The 27,755-nt window shown below is 47.6% G+C and overlaps 2 protein-coding genes across 3 annotated transcripts in view; one reads left to right on the top strand and one right to left on the bottom strand.

Annotated features, from left to right (window-relative positions):
* Nucleotides 1–27,755, top strand: part of LOC148502636 (uncharacterized) — a 187,115-nt gene that overhangs the window by 53,049 nt on the left and 106,311 nt on the right.
* Nucleotides 15,293–26,979, bottom strand: LOC148502637 (uncharacterized). 2 transcript variants are annotated; one of them, XM_088449571.1, is made up of 7 exons: nt 26,873–26,979; nt 21,940–22,056; nt 20,913–21,104; nt 20,205–20,283; nt 19,453–19,550; nt 18,688–19,309; nt 15,293–16,971 (listed from the first exon to the last, which is right to left on the bottom strand). In XM_088449571.1, exons 2-7 carry the CDS (start codon nt 22,021–22,023, stop codon nt 15,734–15,736), a joined length of 2,313 nt encoding a protein of 770 aa, XP_088305697.1. In that variant the 5' UTR covers nt 22,024–22,056; nt 26,873–26,979; the 3' UTR covers nt 15,293–15,733. The 2 variants fall into 2 exon arrangements, with proteins under 2 accessions (XP_088305697.1, XP_088305696.1); XM_088449570.1 differs by having other exon boundaries at nt 15,293–16,974.

Below are 27,755 nucleotides of genomic sequence, written 5' to 3' on the forward strand. Positions count from 1 at the left end.
CAGGGGACAGACATCTTATACTATACCACAAAGTAACCCTAATGGACTAACACCAGGGGATAGACATCTTATACTATACCACAAAGTAACCCTAATGGACTAACACCAGGGGATAGACATTTTATACTATACCACAAAGTAACCCTAATGTACTAACACCAGGGGATAGACATCTTATACTATACCACAAAGTAACCCTAATGGACTAACACCAGGGGATAGACATCTTATACTATACCACAAAGTAACCCTAATGGACTAACACCAGGGGATAGACATCTTATACTATACCACAAAGTAACCCTAATGGACTAACACCAGGGGATAGACATTTTATACTATACCACAAAGTAACCCTAATGGACTAACACCAGGGGACAGACATTTTATACTATACCACAAAGTAACCCTAATGTACTAACACCAGGGGACAGACATCTTATACTATACCACAAAGTAACCCTAATGGACTAACACCAGGGGACAGACATTTTATACTATACCACAAAGTAACCCTAATGGACTAACACCAGGGGACAGACATTTTATACTATACCACAAAGTAACCCTAATGTACTAACACCAGGGGATAGACATTTTATACTATACCACAAAGTAACCCTAATGTACTAACACCAGGGGATAGACATTTTATACTATACCACAAAGTAACCCTAATGGGATAACACCAGGGGACAGACATCTTATACTATACCACAAAGTAACCCTAATGGGATAACACCAGGGGACAGACATCTTATACTATACCACAAAGTAACCCTAATGGACTAACACCAGGGGATAGACATCTTATACTATACCACAAAGTAACCCTAATGTACTAACACCAGGGGATAGACATTTTATACTATACCACAAAGTAACCCTAATGTACTAACACCAGGGGATAGACATTTTATACTATACCACAAAGTAACCCTAATGGACTAACACCAGGGGATAGACATTTTATACTATACCACAAAGTAACCCTAATGGACTAACACCAGGGGACAGACATCTTATACTATACCACAAAGTAACCCTAATGGACTAACACCAGGGGATAGACATCTTATACTATACCACAAAGTAACCCTAATGGACTAACACCAGGGGATAGACATTTTATACTATACCACAAAGTAACCCTAATGTACTAACACCAGGGGATAGACATCTTATACTATACCACAAAGTAACCCTAATGTACTAACACCAGGGGATAGACATCTTATACTATACCACAAAGTAACCCTAATGGACTAACACCAGGGGATAGACATCTTATACTATACCACAAAGTAACCCTAATGGACTAACACCAGGGGATAGACATTTTATACTATACCACAAAGTAACCCTAATGGACTAACACCAGGGGACAGACATTTTATACTATACCACAAAGTAACCCTAATGTACTAACACCAGGGGACAGACATCTTATACTATACCACAAAGTAACCCTAATGGACTAACACCAGGGGATAGACATTTTATACTATACCACAAAGTAACCCTAATGGACTAACACCAGGGGATAGACATTTTATACTATACCACAAAGTAACCCTAATGTACTAACACCAGGGGATAGACATCTTATACTATACCACAAAGTAACCCTAATGGACTAACACCAGGGGATAGACATTTTATACTATACCACAAAGTAACCCTAATGGACTAACACCAGGGGACAGACATCTTATACTATACCACAAAGTAACCCTAATGTACTAACACCAGGGGATAGACATTTTATACTATACCACAAAGTAACCCTAATGGACTAACACCAGGGGACAGACATCTTATACTATACCACAAAGTAACCCTAATGGACTAACACCAGGGGATAGACATCTTATACTATACCACAAAGTAACCCTAATGTACTAACACCAGGGGACAGACATCTTATACTATACCACAAAGTAACCCTAATGTACTAACACCAGGGGATAGACATTTTATACTATACCACAAAGTAACCCTAATGGGATAACAGCATTTGGCATGAGGAAAATAACATGGACATTAGAGGGAGCGATATCGATAGTGAACTATTAAGATGAGAAACAAGACTCATATGTGTAATGGGCACCTGGGCACCAGTGGGCCTAAATGAGGAGAACAATTATACGGCATTTCTCATGTAATCCTGGGGATTTAAAAGAATTATTTTAAAAACAACTAATATTTCACAAACAATCCTATTAGTGGAGGGGGCTCCCCCACATCTGCTTAGGAACAATTACTTAAATCTGTCCCATTCCACTTAAATATAAGGAACAATTACTTCAATTTGTCTTATGTTGGTGAATATTGGGACTATTTTTATCCTTATTCTGACATAAGATTTGGTATTTGTGTTTGATATTAAGAAAATTGACACCAAAATCAGATTGGAAAATGAAGATAGGGATAGATAAATTTATGGCAGACACCTCTCCCTATTACATGTAAGAGAATTACAGTAATATATCAGGAATATACTTATTTATTATACTTCTATTTGTAAAATGCAATGTTGATCATCATAATTGTTTTACACAATTAGGTTTTTGTAAAATTCTTTTCACCTTCCCTTCATTACCTAAATGGGTGTCAATAATCCCATTTATTCACACACACACACATTTATATCTACACACTATATGGAAAACAGTATTATATATCTATCTCTACACACTATATGGAGAAAAGTATTATATTTCTACTTCAGGGTCCATAGGGTATCCACAGGATACCTTGGGGTATAGGTGTGACGTCAGTCGCAGGGCACCAAAGAGTTAAGCTTTCAGCCTCCCAGGATGCACTAGGTCCCCCTCCTATACCCCGCCCCCGGGCCAAGGCACCTCAGTTTAGTTTGGTGCCCGGCCGGAGTCGGGTGCACCTGTTGGAGTGGGGGCTAGAAGAGCCCCTGAAGCTTATTCTTCATGCAGCTGTGGCTGCACATCTGGATGAACAGCATGGACAGTCAGTCCTGACGTCCATGCTGTCTTCCCTACACCCCGCCGGTACCAGAACGCCGGTACTGATCCGGGGATGCTGGTGGGCGTCTGGGGTCACAGCTAGCGGTGACCCCAGATGCTCCGGACCATGGCCGGATTCAAGGGGGACAGAGGTAAGCAGCGGGGTCCCGCGGTGGGTCCCCGCTGATCACATGGTCCTAAGTCCCCAGGCAGGGGGCTCCCTGGGGACTGGCTGCAGCGTGGAGCCAGGCGACCAACCTGCGCTTCCACTACCCCCTGGGACAGCGGACCGCAGCAGAGCGGTAGCGCTGCGGCGTCCCAGGGGTTAAATGCATGCCAGGGGAGCGCGCCTTCCCTGTCTCACAGCCGGCGCCTCCCCCGCTGCACACAGCCCTCTCTGCATGCTGCCGACTGGTCCTGTGGCAGCGCTCCTCCCCCAGGCCAGCCTCCTCTCTGCTCCTCGGCGGCCATCTTCTCCAGAACGCATGGTGAACGCTGCTGGAAGCGCTGGACGGAAGCATCGTGGTCTGGGTCCCCCCGCATACCTCTCCTCCGCTGTGGTCAGGTCTGTGTATGCAGCGCTGTGTCCTACCAGGCCCTGTGTCTGTGTAGTTGAGTGATCAGCGCTGTTAGTGCAGGAATTGTTATTTCTCTGCATTGTATGTGACTGTGCTAGCGCTGCTGCCTGTAACTTTTCTTCTCTAAACTGTCAGCTTTATTACTGTCCCTGTTCTTTCTGCTAAAGCCCTTGCGGTGCGGTGCTGCAGGGTGGTCTCTCGCCTATTTAATACTTAATTGGTGAGAGAGGTCACATACGTGGTGCCATCATGTCTGAAAGTGATTTTCCCCTCCGGCTACAGTGTACCACGTGCAAAGTACCGTTAGCGGAGGGGGAGGGTAGCGCGGAGGGCCTTTGCCGGCAGTGTTTGTCCATGGCGTGGCCTATTACGGTTACAGCACCGGTACAGGAGCCGCCCTGGGCTTGTTTCGCTCAGGCGTTAACAGCTTTAGTGGGCCAGTTAGCTCCGCAGCCCGCGTTTACTCCGATGGGTTTGTCCCAGCAGTCTGTGGTGTCGTCACCCATGCAGGGGTTCCCACGACAATTGGTGGTACCCCATAGTCTCCCTATTTCCCCGCTCCCGGGTTCTCAGGAGCCAGCGTGGGTTAACTCCCTGACGAGTTCTGTACAGCACTTGTCGGATGTGTTGCAAGGGGAGTCTGTGATGCGGTCTCATAAAAGGCCGGTGGCGTCTCTGTCCGCTCCTTATGAGGATGACGAAGGGACGTCTGATGATGGGGAGATTCTAGATCCTTACGATCAGGAACCTCTCCATACTAAGGACGCTGATGCTAAGTCCAAAGTATATATTCCTGGACTTATTCGGGCGGTCCGCACAGCCTTGGTGATTGAGGACGAAGTTCCCCCAGCGGCTAAATCTAAAATGCCTTTTTCAAAGATGTGAAGGGCGATGCCACAGTCTTTCCTCTTTCGGGTCAGTTGGTGGACCATTTAGAGGAGGCGTGGAAACAACCTGGCAAAAGATACCAGCCGCAGAGACGCCTGGCGGTGGCTTATCCGTTCGCGGATATTTTGCTAAGTGGGAATCCCCTCCACAGGTGGATTCTCACGTGACCCGTCTTGTCCGTAGTGCCACATTGCCGATGCCATCCATGTCCTCCCTTAAGGATGCTACGGACCGCAAGGTAGAAATCTGCCTGAAGTCCGCTTATTCCCTTGCAGGGGGGGCAGCACGGCCGGCTATGGCCATTTGCTGGGTTGCCAGAGCGATGGAGCGCTGGGCGGATTCATTAGAGGCTTCTTTTGAATCCAACTGTCCGGCCGATCAGGCGGAGTTGATTGGCAATCTCCGTGATTCGGCCACCTACATCAACGAGGCGGCTCTAGACATTAGTACTCTGGTGTCTAGAATTTCTTCAGCAGCGGTAGCTGCTCGTCGCACCTTGTGGCTGCGATCCTGGAAGGCGGACGCAGATTCCAAGAAAGGTCTGGAAGCGTTGCCGTTTACCGGAGAAGTTCTCTTCGGTCCGGATCTGGATAAGATTGTGGCCACGCTGGCGGCAGCCAAATCTGCCTGTCTCCCGTCGGCCGCTGCTCCTTCTGGTTCGGGACCATCGTCCTTTCGGTCATCTAGGGCCCAGGGCAGGCCCAAACCACAGTCGTTTCCTCGACAGGCTGGCCCTAAGAAATCGGTCAAGCCCCGGAAGCAGGCATGGAGTACCAGACGTCCGGCCCCCAAGCCAGATGACAAGCCTGTGGCCTGACGGTCCGGGCCTCCCTTTGGGGGATCCCAGGGTGGGAGGCCGCCTGCTACAGTTCGCCCAGTGTTGGTCGACCACTACGACAGACACTTGGGTTCTGGAGGTGGTTTCCCACGGATACGCCCTCTCCTTCCGGCACAGACCCCCGGCTCGCTTCTTCACCACGGGTCTCCCATCAGACCGGAACAAGGCTACGGAGCTGCGGAAGGTATTGCACACTATGCTCCAGGCTGGAGTTATAGTGGCGGTTCCATTCTCCCAGAGGGGCCAGGGTTTCTATTCAAATCTATTTTTGGTACAGAAACCCAATGGGTCATATCGTCCGATTCTCAACCTCAAAGCACTCAACAAGTCTTTGCGGGTCCCGAAGTTTCGGATGGAGACCCTACGGTCCATCATTCTGGCGCTGGAACCTGGGGACTACTTGGTGTCATTGGACATACAGGACGCTTACCTGCATGTCCCTATTCTTTGGCGCCATCAACAGTTCCTCAGGTTTGCAATCAGCAGCGACCACTTCCAGTTTCGGGCATTACCTTTTGGCCTGGCAACAGCACCACGTGTTTTCACCAAGGTGATGGCGGTCATGGCGGCTTCTCTGCGGCTGCAGGGAGTCCGCATGTTGCCGTATTTGGACGACCTGTTATTGGTGGCAGGATCTCCAGAGCTCCTGTTACGCCACTTGGACCTGACCATTGCACTGCTGCAACGGCACGGCTGGCTAATCAACTGGCAGAAGTCCACTCTAATCCCGTCTCGGAGGATTCTGCATCTTGGAGCCTTATTGGACTCGGGACAGCAAAGGATCTTCGTGACGGAGGACAAGATCTCTGCTTTACAGTCAAGGGTGCGCAGTTGTCTGCACAGCCGCCGGGTGTCCTTACACTCGGCGATGAGGTTACTGGGCTCCATGGTGTCGGTGTTCGACATGGTGGAATACGCCCAGTTTCTCTCCAGACCTCTGCAGCACCTGATCCTGTCCAAGTGGAACGGGCTGACTCAGTCTCTGAAGTCCCAGACGATTGTGCTCACCCAGGAGGTTCGCCTGTCCCTTACGTGGTGGTTACAGACGACCCACCTCAACAAGGGACGTCCGTTCTGGGTTCCAAATTGGGTCCTGTTGACAACGGACGCCAGTCTTCGGGGCTGGGGAGCAGTTTCGGGTCCACACTTGTTCCAGGGCAGGTGGACGCCGACAGAAGCGGAGCTTCCAATAAATATCTTGGAACTCCGTGCGGTCTTCAATGCTCTCCAGCAGGCACAGCGGTTTCTCCAGGGTCGCCCGGTGCAGGTCCAGTCGGACAACGCTACCACCGTGGCCTACATAAACAGGCAAGGAGGAACTCGCAGTCGGGCGGCTCTCGTAGAGGTCTCTCGGATCCTGGTTTGGGTGGAGCGCAATCTTCCGGCCATATCAGCGGTCTTCATCCCGGGAGTGCTCAATTGGGAGGCGGACTTTCTAAGTCGCCAGGACGTTCATCCGGGGGAATGGTCCCTGCACCCGGACGTTTTTCAACTACTGGTGGACAGGTGGGGTCTTCCAGAAATCGACCTCATGGCGTCCCGGCACAACAACAAGTTGCCGGTGTACGGGTCTCGCACAAGAGACGAAGGGGCGTCTCTGGTGGATGCTCTGTCCGTCCGGTGGACGTTCCGGTTCGCATACCTGTTCCCTCCGGTCTCCCTTCTTCCACGGGTAATCCGGAAATTCAAACAGGAAGGAGGGACGCTCCTGTTGATAGCTCCCGCGTGGCCCAGACGGCACTGGTTCTCAGACCTTCAGGATCTGTCCGTGGACATTCCTCTGCGGTTGCCGCTACGACCGGACCTTCTGTCTCAGGGTCCTTGCCTTCACCCGGACCTGACTCGGCTGTCTTTGACGGCGTGGCTGTTGAGACGGCCATGCTGAGGTCCCGGGGGTTTTCCAGCTCTGTGGTGCGTACCATGTTACGAGCTCGGAAACCGTCTTCCGCGAGGATATACCATCGCGTGTGGCATACGTTCTTCCAGTGGTGTCGACCGAGAGGTTATGCACCGCGGGAGTTTCGTCTGTCTCGGATTCTCGCCTTCCTGCAAGCGGGACTAGATCATGGGCTTCGCCTTGCTTCTTTGAAGGTACAGGTTTCGGCCCTATCTGTCTGGTTTCACCGCAGGATTGCTACAATCCCGGATGTGCGCACCTTTATGCAGGGTGTTCTCCGCATTCAGCCGCCCTTTGTTCCACCTGTGGCGCCTTGGGATTTGGCTGTGGTCCTGAGGGCTCTCCAAGGACCGCCGTTTGAACCACTGGGCTCAGTGGATCTTAAATGGCTAACAGCTAAGACTGTTTTCCTTCTGGCCATTGCTTCGGCCAGACGTGTTTCTGAGTTAGGGGCTCTTTCTTGTAGACCCCCTTTCTTGGTTTTTTATGGGAACAGGGCAGTGCTCCGCACTCGGCCCGAGTTTCTTCCCAAAGTTGTTTCCCAGTTTCATATTAACGAGGAAATAGTTGTTCCGGCCTTTAACTCACCGGGTCTTTCCGTGGGTGAGGCCTCTTTGGATGTTGTGCGGGCCTTAAGGACTTATGTTGACCGCACTTCTTCGTTTAGGAAGTCGGACGCTTTGTTTGTCCTCTTTGGCTTCCGTAAAAAGGGTTGGCCTGCTTCAAAGCAAACTTTGGCAGCCTGGATCCGTATGGCTATTTCTGAAGCTTATCTTCATGAAGGCCTACCGGTCCCTCCTTCTCTGAAGGCTCATTCCACTAGGTCTGTGGGTCCTTCGTGGGCAGCTCGACGTGGTGCCTCGGCAGTTCAGATCTGCAAGGCTGCTACGTGGTCTTCTGTCCATACCTTCGTGAGGTATTACAGGTTTGACACCTTCGCCTCTCAGGATGCTTCCTTCGGGCGGCGGATTCTCCTTTCTGCACAGGAGCGTCCCCACCCTTAAAGGATACTGCTTTGGGACATCCCCAAGGTATCCTGTGGATACCCTATGGACCCTGAAGTAGAAAATATGAGATATGGTAAGAACTTACCCTTGTTATCTCTATTTCTACGAAGTCCATAGGGTTCCACAGGACTCCCGCCCTGTCGCACCTGTGCTGCAGATGGGCTTTGCTCTGGTCACCGGTTTTCCGTCTCCCTCTGGTGAGAATGTGATTCTTGTATGTGTCCAGATCTTTGTTCTCTCTCTTCCTTCTCCTCCTCCGGCCTATGGCTTGGTAACTAACTGAGGTGCCTTGGCCCGGGGGCGGGGTATAGGAGGGGGACCTAGTGCATCCTGGGAGGCTGAAAGCTTAACTCTTTGGTGCCCTGCGACTGACGTCACACCTATACCCCAAGGTATCCTGTGGAACCCTATGGACTTCGTAGAAATAGAGATAACAAGGGTAAGTTCTTACCATATCTCATATTATCTATCTCTACACACTATATGGAGAAAAGTATTCAGATGCCTGATCATTATACCAACAGGGACTGTAATACATATACTGTAATATGGAGTTGGTCCCCCTTTTGCAGCTATAACAGCTTCAGCTCTTCTTAGAAGGCTTTCTGCAAGTGTTTGGGGGGTTTCTGTGGGAATTTGTACCCATTCATTCTGTAGAGCATTTGTGAGGTCAGGCACTGATGTTGGATGATAACTCCTCACAATCTCCATTCCAGTTCAACCCGAAGGTGCTCGATGGGGTTGATGTCAGGGCTCAGTGTGGGCCAGTCAAGTTCTTTCACCATATCAAACCATGTCTTTATAATCCTTGCTTTTTTGCACTTGGGCAGTCATGTTGGAATAGAAACGGCCTTCCCCAAACTTCTCCTTCCCTCTAGCATTAAAAATGTTCACAAGGTTTATTACATCCCCTTATTGACCCAGTTGACGTCCTTAGCCACAGCTTGGATGTGTCACGATGTCTCCTGGTTAGGCCGTCTGGCGGCGTTTAAAATTATGTTGTTACCAAAACTGATGTACATATTTTGTGCCATTCCCTATGCAATCCCCCGTACATTACTACAACAGATGAGATGATTGATGTTTTCTTATGTGTGGAAACGTAAGCCCCCCAGAATGGCTTATAATGTTACGATTCACTCAGAACCGCAGGGTGTCTTACCCTTCCTGATCTTATTAGATATCATGAGACTGTCCTACTCTCCCAATTATGTGACTGGTTTCTGCCCCCTCATTTTAAGTCCTGGGTGGATTTGGAACATGCTCTCGTTAAAGGTTTCCCTCTCCCTGACCTTCCTTGGCTACCCAGTCAGCTCCGTCCACACCCTCCACTGTTCCCCGCAGCTGTCCTCGATTACCTAGTTTGGGATCTTAAGCACAAGACCCATTTTGAGTTTACCAATCTCAAAAGGAATGTTTCCCTCCAGGCGTTAGATAGAACTCTGCCCCATCTGCATATCTCTTATTGGATGCGCCTAGGTATCAGGTCTCTGACAGATTTCCTTTTCCCATCTTCCATCTTACCATTGTCTGACCTTTGTGTTAAATTGAATTTAAGTCCCTCGTCCTGGTTCTATCACCTTCAACTTAAACACTGGGTTTATAGTATGTATACAGATCCCAATGTGTTTCAATCACCCACGGATCGAGTTCTAGGCAGGTTGACTAGACCTTCCCGTGATGCCATCGTACTGGTATTGACGGATAAGTCCCTAGTTCAACTTAAGTGGGAGACTGATCTCCAATGTACTTTCACCATTAAACAGTGGGAATCTATTCACCTTTCTTCCTTCTCCCTCTCTAAATGCACCAATCATACTGAAATGCTGTCAAGCTCTTAAATAGATTGTACTTCACTCCCTCTAAACTCCATAAGATATGGCCTGCGACGTCAACATTTTGCTGGCGTCTCTGCCGCTAAGACGGCTCTATTTTCCATGTTTTTGGGAATGTCCTGTTCTACACTCTTTTTGGTTGTAAGTGTTTACCCTTATATATGATGTATTAGGCCTCACCTTAACCCCAGACCCCCCCCATAGCCCTCCTACATTGGTATCCTTCCACTGTTCCTAAATCTGCCTGCTATGTCCTTGGTCACATTATAGTATCTGCCAGGGCCACCATAGCCCAGCATTGGTAATCCCCTTATCTTCCTCTATTTGCAAAAGTTATTTCTAATGGTGCGTACACACGGGTCGATTTTTTGGACAACTGAACGTCCATAGGTATCCACTGGAGACCTTGGGCTATAGGTTGATGATGTCAGTCATCGGGCACCTCATAGTTAAACTTGTGCTCCCAGGATGCACCGGGCCCCTCTCCTATACCCCGCCCCCAAGCCAAGGCACCTCAGTTTCGTAACAAGACAATGGCCGGAGGAGGAGAAGAGAGAAGGAAGAATTTCTGGAACACATAAAGTATCACACTCTCACAAAATCCTGGATAATCCAAATGTCCAAGGATTATAACCTCTGGGACGACACCATTCAAAGAAGGTGTGCCACACTCTATAATCCTCGCAGAAGCAGGCTTGCGAGCTCTAAGCATGATGTTTACCACCGAGCTGGAAAAACCCCTGGAACTCAAGAAGGTAGTCTCAAGAGCCAAGCCGTCAAAGACAGATGACTCAGGTCTGGGTAGAGACAAGGACCTTGAGACAACAAGTCCAGATGTTGTGGCAACAGCATCGGAGTGTCTATTGATAGACTCTGAAGATCTGCGTATCAGTGACGTCTGGGCCATGCTGGTGCCACCAGCATCAGCATACCTTCTTGCTTGAACTTCCGGATCACCAGAGGCAGACGGGAGAATGGAGGGAACAAATACGTGAACTGGAAGGTCCATTTGACCGACAGAGTGTCTACCAGCAGAGCCTCCACGTCTCTTGTCCTGGAGCCGTACCATGGCAGCATGTGGTTGAGCCGAGATGCCATTAGATCTACTTCGGGAAGACCCCACTTGTTCACCAGAAGCTGAAATACTTCCTGGTGAAGTGACCACTCCCCTGGGTGTACGTCGTGATGGCTTAGGAAGTCCGCTTCCCAGTTTAGTACTCCCGGGATAAACACCGCCGATATGGCTGGTATATTACCTCCGCCCAAGTCAGGATGCGGGACACCTCTATCAGTGCCGCCCGGCTTTGAGTGCCTCCTTGGCGGTTTATATAGGCCACTGTGGTGGCCTTGTCTGACTGGACTTGCACAGGATTTCCATGAAGTATGAGCCTTGCTTGTTGAAGAGCCCTTAGAACCACCCTGAGTTCCAATATGATTATTGGAAGTACTGACTCCTCTATTGACCACCTTCCCTGGAAGAGGTGTGAACCTGTCACTGCACCCCAACCCCGGGGACAGGCGTCCGTTGTAAGAAGGATCCATTCCAGAATCCAAAAGGGATGGCCCTTGGTAAGGTGACTTGTGAGCAGCCACCAAGTTAGAGACAGACATACCTCCAGAGACGGTACCAATGTCTGTGTTCTTATCTGGCATGGAGATCCATCCCATCTGGAAAGGATCAGAGTCTGTAGAGGCCGGGAATGAAACCATCATGTTGAAGGTCGACACCATGGAGCCCAGTAACTGCATTGCAGAGTGCATCGACACCCGGTGACTGTTCAGGCAGCTGCGAAACCGCTGCTGCAATGTGGTTATCTTGTCCCTAGTTAAGAAAATCCACTGTTGTTGAGAATCCAACAATGTCCCCAGATGTAACAATCTCTGTGAGGGCGTCAGTGAAGACATCTTCCAGTTGATCAACCAACCGTGGCTCTGTAACTCTGTTATTGTCAGCTGTAGATGCTGAAGAAGCAATTCCGAGACCTGGCTAGCAATAACAGGTTGTCCAGGCAGGGTAAAAGACGGACCCCCTGCAGCCACAGTCAGGCCGCCATTACCGCCATAAGTTTGGTGAACACTCTGGGTGCCGTGGACAGTCCAAACGGCAGGGCCTGAAACGAAGTGTTGATGTAACACTGCGAACCTGAGGTACTTCTGGTCAGCCGCAGCTATCAGGACGTGCATGTAGGCATCCTGTATGTCCAGAGACACCATAACATCCCCAGGTACCATAGCCAGTATAATTGACCGCAGGGATTCCATTTTGAACCGAGGCACTCAGAGAAATTTGTTTAGGGACTTGAAATTTAGGATAGGCCTGTATGTACCATTCAGTTTTGGAAACAAAAATAGAGTGGGATAATACCCCATTCCCCTCTGGGGAGTAGGTACCGTAACTATAACTCCCTGTAGAAGCATAGATTGAATAACGTTCTTCAGTTCCAATGCCTTTTCCTGATCCATCTGATGTCCCATAAGGCAGAATTGATGAGGAGGCCTGTATTGAAAGGAAAGGGCGTACCCATAGCGACGTCGCTTTTTGATCCTTCGCTGTCGGCTCTTCCTATCATTGTGAAGCAGAATTCACCAAGCGTTGGATGGTTCACCCACTAATAGGGAACGTGAGCTGGGTTTAGACCGTCGTGAGACAGGTTAGTTTTACCCTACTGATGAGGTGTTGTCGCCATAGTAATCCTGCTACTTCCCTTACCCATGTGCCTGTCGTTGTATGACACCAACACTGGGTGAACTGAAGTCGGCCTCCCATCTTCGGGTCCCCCAAGGAGAGGCCCGTCCTGTCAGGCTGAGGGTTTGGCATCGGGCTTGGCAGCTGGACGCCTAGCACTCCAAGCCTCTTCTTGGGCTTTGTGACTTTCTTAGTTCCAGATGGTCTGGGAAAGGACTGACCCTTGGCCTTACTCTGAGGATGGAAGGTCCGAAAGGACTGAGGGCCTGATTCAGAGCCGGACGCTCTGAAAGAGCGCTCGCTCTGAATCAGGGCCGTCCTTCTTGTTTTTCAGAGCGGCCTCCTGGCCGCTCGCATAGCCGTCCGGTCAGCGCTACAAACGCGGTGCAGTCTGTGTCACAGTGACACAGACTGCACCGGCCCGCGGCCCGGGGGCACATGGCACCCTGCCCCCCGGCCCAGCCCGCCACTGCACTACCACATGTATCTTCTTTACCTATTACAGGAAATATACCACTAGTTACACCACTCTAACCGCAATGTGTTTTAGTGGTACATCTATTACTGCTGAACAGACCTAAATACAGAGAATTACATGTCTTATCCTGCACATCCCATCATTATAGGCTGGTCTCCTATCAGTTATTCATGTCATCCTGGTATTGTGTTACCTACACATGTGGGGAATATGGGTAACAGACCTAAATACAGAGAGAATTACATGTCTTATCCTGCACATTCCATCATTGTAGGCTGGTCTCCTCCATCAGTTATTCATGTCATCCTGGTATTGTGTTACCTACACATGTGGGGAATACGGGTAACAGACATAAATACAGAGAGAATTACATGTCTTATCCTGCACATTCCATCATTGTAGGCTGGTCTCCTCCATCAGTTATTCATGTCATCCTGGTATTGTGTTACCTACACATCAGGGGAATACAGGTAACAGACTCCGCACACAAGTCATGTAACCCCTATTTGTACAGAAAGAGTTGCAGTTATGGCCCCATATACAGGTCCAGCTGACCAGGCTGACTACACCAACATCTAAGCACAGGACTCAATCTTTATCATGGGTGGCCAACCAGTCGGAGGCAAAGAGCCAAAAAATATATGTAGTCAACCGAAAGAGCTGATAGCATACGCGCGTGTCCTAGCTGACACAAGGCCACGACCCACTTTTGTGCACACGCCTTTGGTATGACATTGCAGGAGCATGACCTTGTGTCACACCACCCTTTTTAGTCACGCTGGGGGCAAGCCCAGGACATTGAATATACACATTTTACATAATCTTCCCAATATACATTTTCACTGCTAGAGTGAAAGAAAAAGCCAGAGCAATATAGAAAACATTGAAATAGACACATTCACATAAACAAGGCAGATCCACATAAATCACACATCCACACAAAATACACAGAAACAAGCCAGATCCACATAAACATATTGAAATCCAGAACCACATAAAATACTTTGAGAATGCCAGTGCCCATTATGCTGTGCCCCCCTGTAGCTCTGCACATTATGCAATGCCCCCAGTAGTTGTGGTCATTAAGCAATGCCCCCATTATGCAATGTCCCCTGTAGCTGTGTCCATTCTGCAATGCCGCTTGTAGCTGTGCCCCTTCTGCAATGCCCCTGTAGCTGTGCCCATTCTGCAATGCCGCTTGTAGCTGTGCCCCTTCTGCAATGCCCCTGTAGCTGTGCCCATTATGCAATGCCCTCTGTAGTTGTGCCCCTTCTGCAATGCCCCCTGTAGCTGTGCCCATTAAGCAATGCCCCCATTAGTTGTGGCCCTTATGCAATGCACCATTTGGAGCTGGCCCATTAAGCAATGCCTGCAGCTATTGTGCCCCTTCTGCATTGACCCTTGTAGCAGTGCCCATTAAGCAATGCCGCCTCTAGCTGTGCCCCTCCTGCAATATCCCTGTAGTCGTGCCCCTAAGGAAGTTCCCCCAGCACTAGCTACCCCTCCCAGCACACACCCCTATGAAGAAACTTCCTTTCATGCTGGCACCGCTCCAAGCCATCAGGGCTCCCGACTCCCGCCGTCACTGCTGCTTCCGCCGCCTGCTGGATCTAACTGGATCCAGCAGACGCGTGGGCTCCTCACATCGCGGGTGACATCATGACGCCACCTGTGCATTGCATTACTGGTAACGCTGGCCTCTGAAGCGATCAGAGGCTTCTTCAGTCTCCGATGGCTTCAGAGACCAGTATTCTCAGTAATAATGGGGGTCTGCCCAGCTGCATTAGAAGCTCAAAATAGCCTCATGCGGCTCGAGAGCCGCAGGTTGGCCACCCCTGATCCATAGTATCACTGAGCCCTTGTGGGAACAAGGTATGTAATGTAAACACCCATAATGCCTCTTTAGCACATAAGTACCTGAGCCTGTCTGCGCCCCTGCTTGTCCTCCTCACATGCTGCACCCCTACATGTGACAGGTCTTCAGGACCACAGCTGTGATTGGTAGCAAAGTGCTGCGACACACTGTGCGGCTGGTGACCCTTTACCATGTTCATCTGTGTTCCCTGAATCGAGCTTTCAGGGAGTGAATGGTACATCCAGCATATTGTATGACACAGAAGCTTTTATTATATACATTAATATACACAGCTATTACAGTATATAGTATCGATGCAGTACCTAATATACATTAGTTGCATCAATCGGCCATAGTGTAAATATTCAGCAGCTATTCAATATCCAAAGCATATAAATGTGATATAGGTGAATAAAATGAGAGCATAGACCACACTGCGATCAGTCACCAGGAGCGTCTGCAGGTCACATATACAGAGCTGATAACACTGTAACTGTATATGATGGTAGCGCAATAAATGCCAATTGGTAGGAACTATTGGGGTCCCATGAGGCTGTAGAAACTCCAACTAGGATGAGTCTCCCCAGATTAGTATTTATTGTGCTCATTATTCAGATGCTATTCATTGTGTTTTCCCTCTACACACCTGGATTGTGCTCTGTGCAGCACTTTGGGTCCATGAATATCAGCTCATTGAAATTGTATTTCTCCTGTGTCTAGTTCTATGATGTCTATGAAGGGCTGATTTCTGATTAAAACATTTCCCACACTCAGAGCATGGAAATGGTTTCTCCCCTGTGTGACATCTCTGATGACTATCAAGATCTGATTTCTGTGCAAAACATTTCCCACACTCAGAACATGGAAATGGTGACTTCTCTGATGACTATCAAGACCTGATTTATATGAAAAACATTTCCCACACTCAGAACATGAAAATGGTTTCTCCCCTGTGTGACTTCTCTGATGACTATCAAGACCTGATTTATATGAAAAACATTTCCCACACTCAGAACATGGAAATGGTTTCTCACCTGTGTGAGTTCTCAGATGTCTAACAAGATCAGATTTTACTGTAAAACCTTTTCCACACTCAGAGCATGGAAATTGCTTCACACTTGTGTGATGTCTCTGATGACTATCAAGACCTGATTTATATGAAAAACATTTCCCACACTCAGAACATGGAAATGGTTTCTCACCTGTGTGACTTCTCTGATGTATAACAAGAGCTGCTTTATATGAAAAACATTTCCCACACTCAGAGCAAGTAAACGGCTTCTCACCAGTGTGTGTAATCTGATGTCTAACACAAAGAGATTTCTGGGTAAAGCATTTCCCACACACAGAGCATTGAAATGGCTTCTCTCCTGTATGAGTTCTCTTATGTGTAACAAGAACAAATTTACGTGTAAAACATTTCCGACACTCAGAACATGAAAATGACTTCACACCTGTGTGAGTTCTCTGATGTGTAACAAGATCAGATTTTACTGTAAAACATTTTCCACACTCAGAACATAGAAATGGCTTCTCACCTGTGTGACATCTTTGATGTGCAACAAGATCAGATTTCTGTGTAAAGCATTTTCCACACTCAGAGCATGGAAATGGTTTCTTACCTGTGTGACTTTTCTGATGTCTAACAGAAACTGACCGACATATAGAACTTTTACCAGATTTAGAACAAGATAATATTCTATTACCTATATGAGCTGTACTGTGTGTAGCAAGTTCTGAAATATCAGGAGAAAGTTCCTCATGATTAGAGGGACAAGATGACATATCCGCACTGTGAAGTGCTGGATGTATATTTAGGGTAATTGGAGTCTCTCCTGGACAATCTTGTCTTATGTTCTTATCTTCTATTATAAAATCTGGTGACACGATGAGATCTCCCTGCGAGGTATTCCTGCTTGTGTGTCCATCTACTGGAAACAAATGTATAAGAATAAACAATTTACAATGAGAGCAAATGTTCTTGGATATCACAGTGCTTTCTTAAGCTTAACATGTCTAAGACTGAGCCGATTGTTTTCCCACCATCTGGAGTCCCCTCACCTCCATCGACAACCTCACCACATCCCACAAGTCTGCTGTCTTGGAGATATCCTTAACTCTGCCCTCTGCTTCAATATCCAAATTCAGTCCCAGTCTTGCCACTTCCACCTTCAAAATATCTCCAGGATCAGAGCCCCTCTCACCCTAGAGGTAACGAAGACCCTCATCAACTCACTGTTCATCTCTAAACAGGACTACTGTAACCTCCTCCTATGTGGCCTCCCCAACACCCATCTCTCTCCAATGTAATCTGTCCTCAATGCTGCGGTCCAGCTCATCTTCTCCATACTACTGCTTCTACCTCCCCATCAATACATTCAAGCTCCTTACAATCACCTATAAAGCCACCTTATGTCTCCCCCCTTCATCTCTTTCTACATCTCCCTCCACTCTCTCATCACCTACTTTGCTCTGCCAATGCCTGGCGCCTCTCCGCCCAACTCATTATATCCTCCCACTCCTGCCTCCAAGACTTTGCCTGTGCTGCTCCCCACCACTGGAACTCTCACTCTCTCAGACTCACCACCTCTCTCCAAAGCGTCACATAGACAGTACTATTATAGGTTGAATTATTCATTGTAGACAAGCATTGGTGGAAGGACTGTGCAATAATAAGTGTGTGCTTATAGCTGGTGTGTGTGTATACATGGAGTTTGTTGTGATGTGGGAGTATATGGTTTTATAGTGCAGGGAGGAGACACTGGTCAGATCTCTGGGCTGGTAACACACAGTGACATGATGTGAGGGAGAGAGCAGGAGTATAATAGAGGCTGATGGCTCCTGATGTATGAGATACACCAGAGAGTGTGGGGAGGAGACTGGTCAGTTCTCTGGGCTGGTAACACACAGTGACATGATGTGAGGGAGAGAGCAGGAGTATAATAGAGGCTGATGGCTCCTGATGTATGAGATACACCAGAGAGTGTGGGGAGGAGACTGGTCAGTTCTCTGGGCTGGTAACACACAGTGACATGATGTGAGGGAGAGAGCAGGAGTATAATAGAGGCTGATGGCTCCTGATGTATGAGATACACCAGAGAGTGTGGGGAGGAGACTGGTCAGTTCTCTGGGCTGGTAACACACAGTGACATGATGTGAGGGAGAGAGCAGGAGTATAATAGAGGCTGATGGCTCCTGATGTATGAGATACACCAGAGAGTGTGGGGAGGAGACTGGTCAGTTCTCTGGGCTGGTAACACACAGTGACATGATGTGAGGGAGAGAGCATGAGTATAATAGGGGCTGATGGCTCCTGATGTATGAGATACACCATAGAGTGTGGGGAGGAGACTGGTCAGATCTCTGGGCTGGTAACACACAGTGACATGATGTGAGGGAGAGAGCATGAGTATAATAGGGGCTGATGGCTCCTGATGTATGAGATACACCATAGAGTGTGGGGAGGAGACTGGTCAGATCTCTGGGCTGGTAAAACACAGTGACATGATGTAAGGGGGAGAGCAGGAGTATAATAGGGGCTGATGGCACCTGACTCCCCCACTGTGCAGATACAATTCCCTCATAAGCTTGTACATTGATGTAGTGACTTAGCAAGGAGAATATGTAATGTGTTTATAACTCACCTGTGCTGATATCTGTATGGATTTGTTCCTCCTTACACTGCTGATCACCCCTCACATACGTCTCTTCTTCTCCATCTATATCTTCTGCCTTCATATCAGTCACATACGTCTCTTCTTCTCCCTCTATATCTTCTGCCTTCATATCAGTCACATACGTCCCTTCTTCTCCCTCTATATCTTCTGCCTTCATATCAGTCACATACGTCTCTTCTTCTCCCTCTATATCTTCTGCCTTCATATCAGTCACATACGTCTCTTCTTCTCCCTCTATATCTTCTGCCTTCATATAAGTCACATACATCTCTTCTTCTCCCTCTATATCTTCTGCCTTCATATCAGTCACATACGTCTCTTCTTCTCCCTCTATATCTTCTGCCTTCATATCAGTCACATACGTCTCTTCTTCTCCCTCTATATCTTCTGCCATATTATCAGTCACATACGTCTCTTCTTCTCCCTCTATATCTTCTGCCTTCATATCAGTCACATATGTCTCTTCTTCTCCCTCTGTATCACTCACATACGTCTCTTCTTCTCCCTCTATATCTTCTGCCATATTATCAGTCACATGCGTCTCTTCTCCTCCATCTGTCTCTTCTGCCTTAATATCAAGATCTTCACTCTAAATGATCCATATAACAATAATGTCTGATTTAATTGAGACTAAACAGTATAATATCAGTGTATAAGACACACACAGCTTATCTATGCATCATGTAGTGACAGTCACTGTGGTATACTGGTGAGACCCTAAATCCCACCTACCTGATGCTCCTGTGGGGTCCTGTGATTCTTCTCTGTACAATCCTGTGAATAATGAGGACAGGGACATCTCTCTGGGGTATTTCTGTTACTGGGTCCATCTGTAGGAGACACACAGTGACTGAGTACATTGTATATATAGATGTGCCCTTACACATCTTTGCTGCAGTCGAGACAAAAAGCCCCTTACGGAGCGCCAAGTCCCATTAGACACAAAGCGCCAGGTGACTTTTTTGCAACTATTTTTGCTGAAAATGCGTCTAAGTCACAATGCGATGTGATCAGCAGATTAATTGACATGCAACATATGTATATCTGTGTGTGACTGAGTCTCTGAATCTCTATACGAAGTGCTACAACCTGGCGAAAGCAGCTTTTTTCATTCCAAGTTCAGCTGTGCATCATATACAGACATAGGTGCAAACAGATATACAAGTGTCACATATCACATTAATCAGCACAGTCTGCTGGTGTATACTAGTAGCACAGGACCTGTTGGTTCATGCATGCCAGGCAAGTCGCACTGCGTGCTGTTATTTAGGTTAGATTTGAGGACACATCTCTATGAAAGACGCCCAACGTTAGCAGAGTAGCACGGGATCTAAGTGAGCTGCCAGGCAAATCACAATGTGTGGCATATTGAGGACAGATGTATGAGAACACATCTATAAGCGATTATCAGGTGATGTGTCTGTGTATATAGGGGGCCTCCATACCAGCTCTCCCCTGTACAATGAATGACAGTATCGTCTTACCCAGTGATGTGAGGGGCCAGTGATTCTCCATCATCACGTCCTTGTACAGACCCCTGTGTTCCTCTATATACTCCCCCTCCTGCATGGAGACACAGATAAGTGACAACCTGACACCTTATAGGAACCTGACACACACAATGATACAGTCATCACCCAGACACATCCCCTGGTGTTGCTGTATAATGTCCCATTCCCAGCAGTCACCACCTAGACACATCCCCTGGTGTTACTGTATAATGTCCCATTCCCAGCAGTCACCTCTCCAGTCATCACCCAGACACATCCCCTGGTGTCACTGTATAATGTCCCATTCCCAGCAGTCACCCCTCCAGTCATTACCCAGACACATCCCCTGGTGTTACTGTATAATGTCCCATTCCCAGCAGTCACCTCTCCAGTCATCACCCAGACACATCCCCTGGTGTTACTGTATAATGTCCCATTCCCAGCAGTCACCTCTCCAGTCAGCACCCAGACACATCCCCCGGTGTTACTGTATACTGTCCCATTGCCAGCAGTCATCACCCAGACACATCCCCTGGTGTTACTGTATAATGTCCCATTCCCAGCAGTCCCCTCTCCAGTCATCACCCAGACACATCCCCTGGTGTTACTGTATAATGTCCCATTCCCAGCAGTCACCTCTCCAGTCATCACCCAGACACATCCCCTGATGTTACTGTATAATGTTCCATTCCCAGCAGTCACCTCTCCTGTCAGCAGATGAATGATCTTGTTGGTGAGTTCCAGGATCTTCTGGTCATTGTGTCTCTCATGTATCAGTGAGTGAGGTGGAGGCACCATGATGGGGCTCTGGGTCCGGCTCAGTCCTACTGACACACGGGGACGGCTGCTGGGTGTCTCACACTCACCGAATGTCTTCTTCACTACTGTGTAATCCTGTATATTGGGAACATATCAATGAGAAGGTCAATTAAACTCCACCGAAATGAGGCTGTTTATTCAGGTGATCAAATTGCATAATATACAAAAAAAAAAAATCTTATAACAATCTCCCATATGTATGAAAATGTGGAGTATATAGTATCTCTTGCACCCCAAAAACTTTTTTGTAAGTGACAGAAAAAGAACAATATACTGATAGCAATGTAATACCAACTCCAGTGAGAACTGTGGGATTAATACTATATCTGAGACCGACTCCCTGCTGCTCGGATATTACTATAGATATAAGTGATGTCACTGTGACACTCCCAGATCCTCTCACCTCCCCAGTCATGTCCCTGTATTATTACTATAGATATAAGTGATGTCATTGTGACACTCCCAGATCCCCTCACCTCCCCAGTCATGTCCCTGTATTATTACTGTAGATAGAAGTGATGTCACACTGTGACACTCCCAGATTCCCTTACCTCCCTAGTGATGTCCCTGTATTATTATTATAGATATGTTATGTCACTGTGACACTCCCAGATCCCCACACCTCCCCAGTCATGTCCCTGTATTATTACTATAGATATAAGTGATGTCACTGTGACACTCCCAGACCCTCTCACCTCCCCAGTCATGTCCCTGTATTATTACTATAGATATGTGATGTCACTGTGACACTCTCAGACCCTCTCACCTCTCCAGTCATGTCCCTGTATTATTACTATAGATATAAGTGATGTCACTGTGACACTCCCAGATCCCCACCTCCCCTGTCATGTCCCTGTATTATTACTATAGATATAAGTGATGTCACTGTGACACTCCCAGACCCTCTCACCTCCCCAGTCAGCAGGTAGATGATCTCCAGGGTGAGATTTAGTATCCTCTCAGTCATGTGACTCCTGTCCTTGTCCATCTTCATTGATCAAGATCTGACTCCTCACTGCACAGAAATCTAGGAATAAATATAATTATTAGAAGCAATTTCTTACCAGTTATCTATGTAGTGCGCACATATTACACAGTGCTTTACAGGGAATATTTAGTCACATCTGTCCCTGCCCCAGGGGAGCTTACAATCTACATTTCCTACCACATGGACAGCCCATACACACACCAGGGGTATTTATGAAAGAAGCCAACTAACCTACCAGAGCACCTGGAAGAAACCAATGCAAACACAGAAAAACATACAGAATCCACACATACAGGACCTTGGTTGGGAATTGAATTCACAACCCCAGAGCAGAGTAGAAATGCTGTCCACTACACTATCGTGTTGCCTATATAAATGTAATACACTGAGTGACCACTAAGTCCCCTCATTCCCAGAGCCATAATGTCTAGGTCAGTGTTTCTTAGACGTTCCTCTGACCCAGCTTCATAGGGCTGCTCAGTGACCACCACACGTCATTGCTGGAGGTTACACCAATGGTCCTCTTGTGGCCAATAGTCCTGGACCTCCACAACACATACTTGATGCAATTTGCCCGAGGAAGCGGAACTGATCCATGTATTGGGGGTTACACTGACACTCCTGGGTGCCCCCCTCTATTAGTGACTTGGTAACCATGGTTGGTCTGAGCTTTCCTTGGTGAGAGGTTAATAGCTCCCTCCCTAGATATGATGATGTTGCCCCCCAGTGTTCCAGTATTGGGGGCAGAGTAATGGATGACTAGTTATTGTGGACATCTTGTATGTAGATGCCCTCCCCCTCTGGGTGAGTGTTTTGTAGGGACCCGTCAAAAAGGTTACTGTGGGGCCACAAAGCTCTAGTTACACCCATGGTACTGAGAAACCTATTCCGAGAGCTGGCGGAGATGGAATTAGTAACCCAACACCTGTTCTCAAACAGATAGAACTACTGCTCCAATACCTATTCCAGCAGCTGGAATGAACGGCTCGGCAACTTAGAGCCCTATTCCGGCACCCAGAATGGATGGCTGAGGCACTGGGAGACCTAATTGGGGCAGCTTGAAGGGATGGACAAGGTTCTTGTAGCCCTATTCTGGCATCTAGAATTGCTGGCTAACTACTCAGACCTCCAGTCTGGCAGCCCAAACACCTGGCTAACATACTCAGAGCTCCCTCCGCCATGGTTGGTTAAGGGTATCAGAGCTGTAATCCAGCACCGGGAACGGATTACTAATGCACGTAAAACTCCATTCTCCAGAATAGATGGCAAACATACTCTAGCTCTGTTTGAGCACCCAGAAAGGCAGGCTAACATACTGGAGCTCCATACTGGCACCTCTTCCTGTTTATCGATGTCAGCTGCATATCACTTAGTCCCACTTGCAGGCCACCAATACAAAGGGGTGCAAGTGGGTTCATAGGGATAAAAAGGGGGTGAGAACGCTCCGAGGTATATAAAGGCACGTGTGGCCTCTCGGCTGGCATATAGCGGCATAAGGGGGCTTTCAGGCATATGAAGGGGTGCGACTGTCCGCTGAGACTTATAAAAGGGCACAAGGGGGCTCTAAGTCATATAAAAGAGCACGAGGGGCCTTTATAGCATATAAAGTGCTGTTTTTGCCCATAAAATGAAAAGGTGGTAACCCAACCCACAGATCTGGTCACAATGTGCAGTGATAGAGAAGGCACGGTAGTGGTGAGGGTGCATGTATCCCCACCGTGTATGCAGATTGTGCCAAGGAGCAGAGCTGGCTCTGTGCAGGGCTCCCAGGCTCCACTCTGCCCTGAGCAGCTTCATACGAGGAGGCTGTAATTTCTGCCTGTCACACTAGGGATGGACACTGACATCTGATGTTTACTCACCATCAATGTTTGTTTTTATGGTAGTGGTTTTTACCATTCGATGGCGGCCTACGATTGTTTGTCACCATCGGGTGGTAATCATTCAATGGTGTTCCTATGGTGGCTTTTTTTAATTGCTAATAGCTATGACTCCCCTGGCTCCTTGTCTGCTGCCTGCATCAGGGAATCTTCATGGGTTTATCCTGGGTATGTAGTGTACCCTACAGTTCCCGCTGCATAACGCAGGGACAGCCATTAGTATGTAAGCTCTGACGAGCAGGGCCCTCATCCCTCTTGTGCTTCTCTTTACTTATACTTCTCACTCCCCACTAGAGCACCTAACATGCCTTGTTGTGTATCTGAGTACTCTGATCACTAATGCAGCAATGTGTATAACCCTTGTCCTGCATTGTATTGTACAGTAAGTCACTGGTTTCTTGTTCCCTTATTTATGTCCCTTCATTTATATACAAAGACTGAATCCGCACATTAGAGAGTACAGTATTATGATGTTACTCCAGACCCCAATCCCACCCCCTGCCTACGAAGCTGCAGTTATTATTGTGTATGTACATATCATATAAATAGTTTTACCATTGAATTCTTTTGATGCGATGGTTAGTTACCTTCACATCGAAAGTTTCAAACATTTGATGGTTGGCTTCCGATGTCCAGTCCCAAGTCCCCAAATGAGGATGTGCACTGAGAGTTATACAGAGGCAGGGGGCGCTGCAGTGAGCTGAGCCGTTCAGGAGAATTCCATATATTTACAAAATCCTGCTGACCCATTTTATAATCCCTATCCCTACGCATCAGAGCAACCAGTTACCAAGCAAGGTCTGCGTCACCTGTATTATAACAGCAACGGGGTCTGTGCCACCTGTATTATAGGAACAACGGGGTCTGTGCCATCTGTATTATAGTAACAACGGGGTCTGTGCCACCTGTATTATAGTAACAACGGGGTCTGCACCACCTGTATTATAGAAGCAATGGGGTCTGCGCCACCTGTATTATAACAACAACTGAGACTGCACCACCTGCATTATAGTAACAACGGGGTCTGCACCACCTGTATTATAGTAACAACTAAGTCTGTGTCACCTTTATTATAGTAACAACTGAGTCTGCGCCATCTGTATTATAGTAACAACGGAGTCTGCGCCACCTGTATTATAGTAACAACGGGGTCTGCCTCACCTGTATTATAGTAACAACAGAGTCTGCGCCACCTGTATTATAGTAACAATGGAGTCTGCGCCACCTGTATTATAGTAATAACGGAGTCTGCGCCACCTGTATTATAGTAATAACGGAGTCTGCGCCACCTTTATTATAGTAACAACTGAGTCTGCACCACCTGTATTATAGCAACATCGGGGTCTGTGCCACCTGTATTAGAGTAACAACGGGGTCTGCGCCACCTGTGATATGGCAACAACGGGGTCTGCGCCACCTGTATAATAGTAACAACGGAGTCTGCACCACCTGTATTATAGAAGCAATGGGGTCTGCGCCACCTGTATTATATCAACAACTGAGTCTGCACCACCTGTATTATAGTAACAACGGGGTCTGCACCACCTGTGATATGGCAACAACTGAGTCTGCGCCATCTGTATTATAGTAACAACGGGGTCTGCACCACCTGTGATATGGCAACAACTGAGTCTGCACCATCTGTATTATAGAAGCAATGGGGTCTGCACCACCTGTATTATAGTAACAACAGAGTCTGCACCACCTGTATTATAGTAACATCAGGGTCTGTGCCACCTGTATTAGAGTAACAATGGGGTCTGCGCCACCTGTGATATGGCAACAACGGGGTCTGCACCACCTGTATAATAGTAACAACGGAGTCTGCACCACCTGTATTATAGAAGCAATGGGGTCTGCGCCACCTGTATTATAACAACAACTGAGTCTGCGCCATCTGTATTATAGTAACAACGGGGTCTGCACCACCTGTATTATAGTAACAACAGAGTCTGCACCACCTGTATATTAGTAACAACAGAGTCTGCGCCACCTGTATTATAGTAACAACAGGGTCTGCGCCACCGTCTGCGCCACCTGTATTATAGTAACAACTGAGTCTGCGCCACCTGTATTATAGTAACAACTGAGTCTGCGCCACCTGTATTATAGTAACAACAGAGTCTGCACCACCTGTATATTAGTAACAACAGAGTCTGCGCCACCTGTATTATAGTAACAACAGGGTCTGCGCCACCGTCTGCGCCACCTGTATTATAGTAACAACTGAGTCTGCGCCACCTGTATTATAGTAACAACTGAGTCTGCGCCACCGTCTGCGCCACCTGTATTATAGTAACAACGGGGTCTGCGCCACCTGTATTATAGTAACAACAGGGTCTGCGCCACCTGTATTATAGTAACAACGGGGTCTGCGCCACCTTTAGTATAGTAACAACTGAGTCTGCACCACCTGTATTATAGTAACAACGGAGTCTGCACCACCTGTATTATAGTAACAACGGAGTCTGCACCACCTGCATTATAGTAACAACAGGGTCTGCGCCACCGTCTGCGCCACCTGTATTATAGTAACAACTGAGTCTGCGCCACCTGTATTATAGTAACAACTGAGTCTGCGCCACCTGTATTATAGTAACAACGGAGTCTGCACCACCTGTATTATAGTAACAACGGGGTCTGCGCCACCTTTATTATAGTAACAACTGAGTCTGCACCACCTGTATTATAGTAACAACGGAGTCTGCACCACCTGTATTATAGTAACAACGGAGTCTGCACCACCTGTATTATAGTAACAACGGAGTCTGCACCACCTGCATTATAGTATCAACAGAGGCTGCGCCACATGTATTATAGTAACAACAAAGTCTGCACCACCTGTATTATACAAATAGAAGACTTGAGTGCAACCCTCCTGCACAATGACAATGCAGCACCAGAGTCAGCTCCATCTGTACTACAGCAAAGTGACACAAGAGTCTGCTCAGCCTATAGAATAATAACATAATTACCTCCTGCCAAACACAACAATTGCTGCTTCCTGTATCTGCAGTTGTTGGGAATGATAGAAAGAGACTGTATGGGCGTGTAACGTCACTTCCGCCCTCACTACTACGTCACTTCCAGGGAACAAATACTGAAGGGGATCTATAGTCACCCGTTGTTCCTCATGAAGTGATTTGGGCCTCGGGAAAATGGCCGCCGCCTCCGTCTCTTTTGCACACTGGGGACACTTACTGTAGCTGTACATAGAGTCCTGCTCTAGTGCCCGGAGCTCCTCCCCCTTACTCCAGCAGCAGCATCAGCGTCACATGACCGGCTGCCGTGTGATCCTGTTCTAGCGGCGGCTCCTGCTGTATCCCTGGTAATGTCATCTACTATTATTATACAGGGGGAGCAGCCTGTGGTGTCCTGTTATTACTATTATTATACAGGGGGAGCAGCCTGTGGTGTCCTGTTATTACTATTATTATACAGGGAGAGCAGCCTGTGGTGTCCTGTTATTATACAGGGGGAGCAGCCTGTGGTGTCCTGTTATTACTGTTATTATACAGGGGGAGCAGCCTGTGGTGTCCTGTTATTACTATTATTATACAGGGAGAGCAGCCTGTGGTGTCCTGTTATTACTATTATTATTATTATACAGGGGGAGCAGCCTGTGGTGTCCTGTTACTATTATTATACAGGGGGAGTAGCCTGTGGTGTCCTGTTGTTACTATTATTATACAGGGGGAGCAGCCTGTGGTGTCCTGTTATTACTATTATTATACAGGGGGAGCAGACTGTGGTGTCCTGTTATTACTGTTATTATACAGGGGAGCAGCCTGTGGTGTCCTGCTAATACTATTATACAGGGGGAGCAGCCTGTGGTGTCCTGTTATTACTATTATTATA

The sequence above is a fragment of the Taudactylus pleione genome, unplaced genomic scaffold (genome assembly GCF_031769625.1).
Source record: "Taudactylus pleione unplaced genomic scaffold, aTauple2 ptg000488l, whole genome shotgun sequence".
NCBI classification, from domain to species: domain Eukaryota; kingdom Metazoa; phylum Chordata; class Amphibia; order Anura; family Myobatrachidae; genus Taudactylus; species Taudactylus pleione.

Coding starts and splice junctions, on each gene's coding strand:
- LOC148502637 (XM_088449570.1), bottom strand. CDS start 22,023: ATGAAGATGGACAAGGACAGGAGTCACATGACTGAGAGGATACTAAAT. Junction 19,551..20,204: donor CTGGCCCCTCACATCACTGG/GTAAGACGATAC, acceptor TGTCTCCTACAG/ATGGACCCAGTAACAGAAAT. Junction 16,975..18,687: donor CCATACAGATATCAGCACAG/GTGAGTTATAAA, acceptor ATTTGTTTCCAG/TAGATGGACACACAAGCAGG.